This window comes from Nanorana parkeri, unplaced genomic scaffold (assembly GCF_000935625.1).
Source record: "Nanorana parkeri isolate BGI_ZX_2015 unplaced genomic scaffold, ASM93562v1 scaffold379, whole genome shotgun sequence".
In the NCBI taxonomy this organism is placed as follows: domain Eukaryota; kingdom Metazoa; phylum Chordata; class Amphibia; order Anura; family Dicroglossidae; genus Nanorana; species Nanorana parkeri.
In genome coordinates this window covers 1,171,071-1,173,608 of record NW_017306647.1, presented here as the reverse complement: position 1 = coordinate 1,173,608, position 2,538 = coordinate 1,171,071, and the positions used below count along the sequence as shown (strand labels likewise).

Below are 2,538 nucleotides of genomic sequence, written 5' to 3'. Positions count from 1 at the left end.
GGAGGAGCACAGGGGTACACTTGGAGATATGGAGGAGCACAGGGGTACACTTGGAGATATGGAGGAGCACAGGGGTACACTTGGAGATATGGAGGAGCACAGGGGTACACTTGGAGATATGGAGGAGCACAGGGGTACACTTGGAGATATGGAGGAGCACAGGGGTACACTTGGTGATATGGAGGAGCACAGGGGTTATTAAGATAGCAAGCGTAGTGTTAGAGCAGTGAATGAGCTCCCTGCCGCACAAAAACGCCACGGAAGTGAAGTGCATTAACATGCATGTGCGTTGGGTGCGTCACATTAGGCTTAGGGTGCCATTAAAAATGAAGGGCACCGCAGCACCCCAATGCGCATTTTTGGGTGTGTTCCCAGCTTGATGCATTTTCCATTGGTATTAATGCATTTGTATTCAATGACATGGATCATAACACGTTGGCGTGCGTCATGACTTGCAGCACGATGCATGCATTGATGCATGCGTTAAATGCGATTGTTGGTTTGAATAGAGAACGCACCAAGCAACAACGCAGAGCTGTGAATCGTATTTCTCCTCCGCCGGCTGTAAACTGTCCCAAAGTTTTCTCTCAGTCTGGCGGATCTTTCTATGAGCGCTCGGTGCGCAGGTGTCATGTGTGTCCCCCCGGGGGAGGAAGGTGATGTATTTTTAGCTGCAGGTCGGCTCCCCCGAGGGGCGCAGAGGAGGCAGATGTGCAGGAGACGGGGGAGAGGGGAGCCGTGCGCAGAATGTGAAATATGTCATGAAGAATCTATAGGTCGGGGTTGTCCGTTTGGCGGCTCAGGGGCCACAAGCATTTATTTTGTATCATTCAGATCCTCGGTAATATAAAATGTATCTTTTATTGTATCAGTTACAAGCAGGGCCGGTGCTGCCACTAGGCAAACTAGGCAGCCGCCTGAGGTACAGCCGCCTGAGGCGCAGCCTCGACCACTCACCCCGTTCCCAATGGCGCCCCTCCTGTCTACTTCAAATTGCAAAAGCCAAAAGCAGGCTGGCTATTGCACCCGCCCACTGAGCAGAGGAGCGTCACTCTCTCTCTCGGGTCCGGTCCTCTGCTCAGTGGGAGGGGTTTCAATAACCAGTCTGCTATTGGCTATTTTAAAGGAGAACTATGGGGTTAGGGCTTTTCCCCATAGTTCTCCTTAGGGTAACGGGAGGACACAAAATAGCGTCCTCCCGTATATACTGAGACGCTGAAGCGGATCCCGACAATTATGTCTGGATCCGCCCAGCTGCGTGAGTGACAGCTGGCTCCGCCTATCTAGGAGGCAGAGCCAGCTGTACCTGCCCCCTCCCAGTCCGTTCCTCCAGTCAGCGCTGGCGGATCGGAGCGGGGGGAATCCATCCCCTCCCCTGTCACGGCAGAGAGCCGTGACAGGATCGAGAAGTGAGCGAACGCTGGTATGTGTTCGCTCACCTCCCGATCTACTGAGCCGACCTGTGACAGTCTCATTGTCACAGGTCGGCTAGAACTATGAGGTGAGTGAAAAGCACCCCCCCTCATAGTTCTCCTTTAAATTAAAATAGCAGTCTGAATATTGCTCCCGGCTGCTTAAATCCACCCGTCACCTGCAGAAGCTAGCCAGCAGGACAATCGGGCCGTGCGGGGGGGCGGGGTCTTGCGGGTTGCAAGAAGCTGGTCTTTCCTAGAGTGCAATATAGTCTAGCACCGGTTCACATCGCCGCCCCTCTTAAGGTCATCACATTCCATGCAGGAGCAGGGACCGCCCGCCAGTCTTGCATTGAACATTTACAGACACCACTATGGCTCCCCGAGTCTTACCCGTCCTGTCTTCCTCCTGCAGATACCTGAAGCCGGATGTGGAGAAAAAGTCCAAACACAAAACAACCGTGAAGAAGAAAACTCTGAACCCGGAATTTAACGAGGTAAATGGGGGGTCTGGGACATCCAACATTGCGAAAGGCAAAGTCCACCCCAAAGTCATTATTTTAGGTTATAGCAGAACCCTAACAAAGCATTCCTTCCTGAACCCCGGAGGGGATCAAATACTCCCCGATTCATCAATCTACAGACTTACAGATATCAGTGACCATTTATATTGTGTCCATTTATGGTCACAGACCGGGGTCCATATCCACAGGGAGGGGGACAGATCAGGAGATACAGGAGCATACCTGAGGCTGTGTGAAGGCACCCGGGGTGCACTGGAGTCGCAGGGGGATGCACAGGAAGCTGAGGATGCTCTGGAGTTACAGGGATCATGGGGTGACACAGAATGTACTGCAGTCGCAGGGGTCACAGGAAGCTCAGGAGTCACAGGGTGACACAGAATGCCCAGGAGTCAGGAAATCACACTGGAATCACAGGTTGACACAGGATGCTTAGGAGTCACAGGGGTTACGGGAGGGCACTGTATGCTCTGGAGTCACATGGTGACATAGGATTCTATGGAGTCACGGGGGACACAGGAAGCTCTAGAGACGCAGAGGTTACGGGGGGCGCGGAAAGGGGACACAATATGCATTGGAGTCACACGGGGACACATAATGCTCTG

The 2,538-nt window shown here is 53.0% G+C and overlaps 1 protein-coding gene across 1 annotated transcript in view; it reads left to right on the top strand.

The window, feature by feature from the left end:
* DOC2A (double C2 domain alpha) overlaps positions 1-2,538 on the top strand; it is a 65,892-nt gene that overhangs the window by 60,190 nt on the left and 3,164 nt on the right. The window contains exon 9 of the mRNA XM_018559117.1: positions 1,828-1,909. Within this exon, the coding sequence (XP_018414619.1) occupies positions 1,828-1,909 (82 nt within the window). The remainder of the gene's footprint in view (positions 1-1,827; positions 1,910-2,538) is intronic.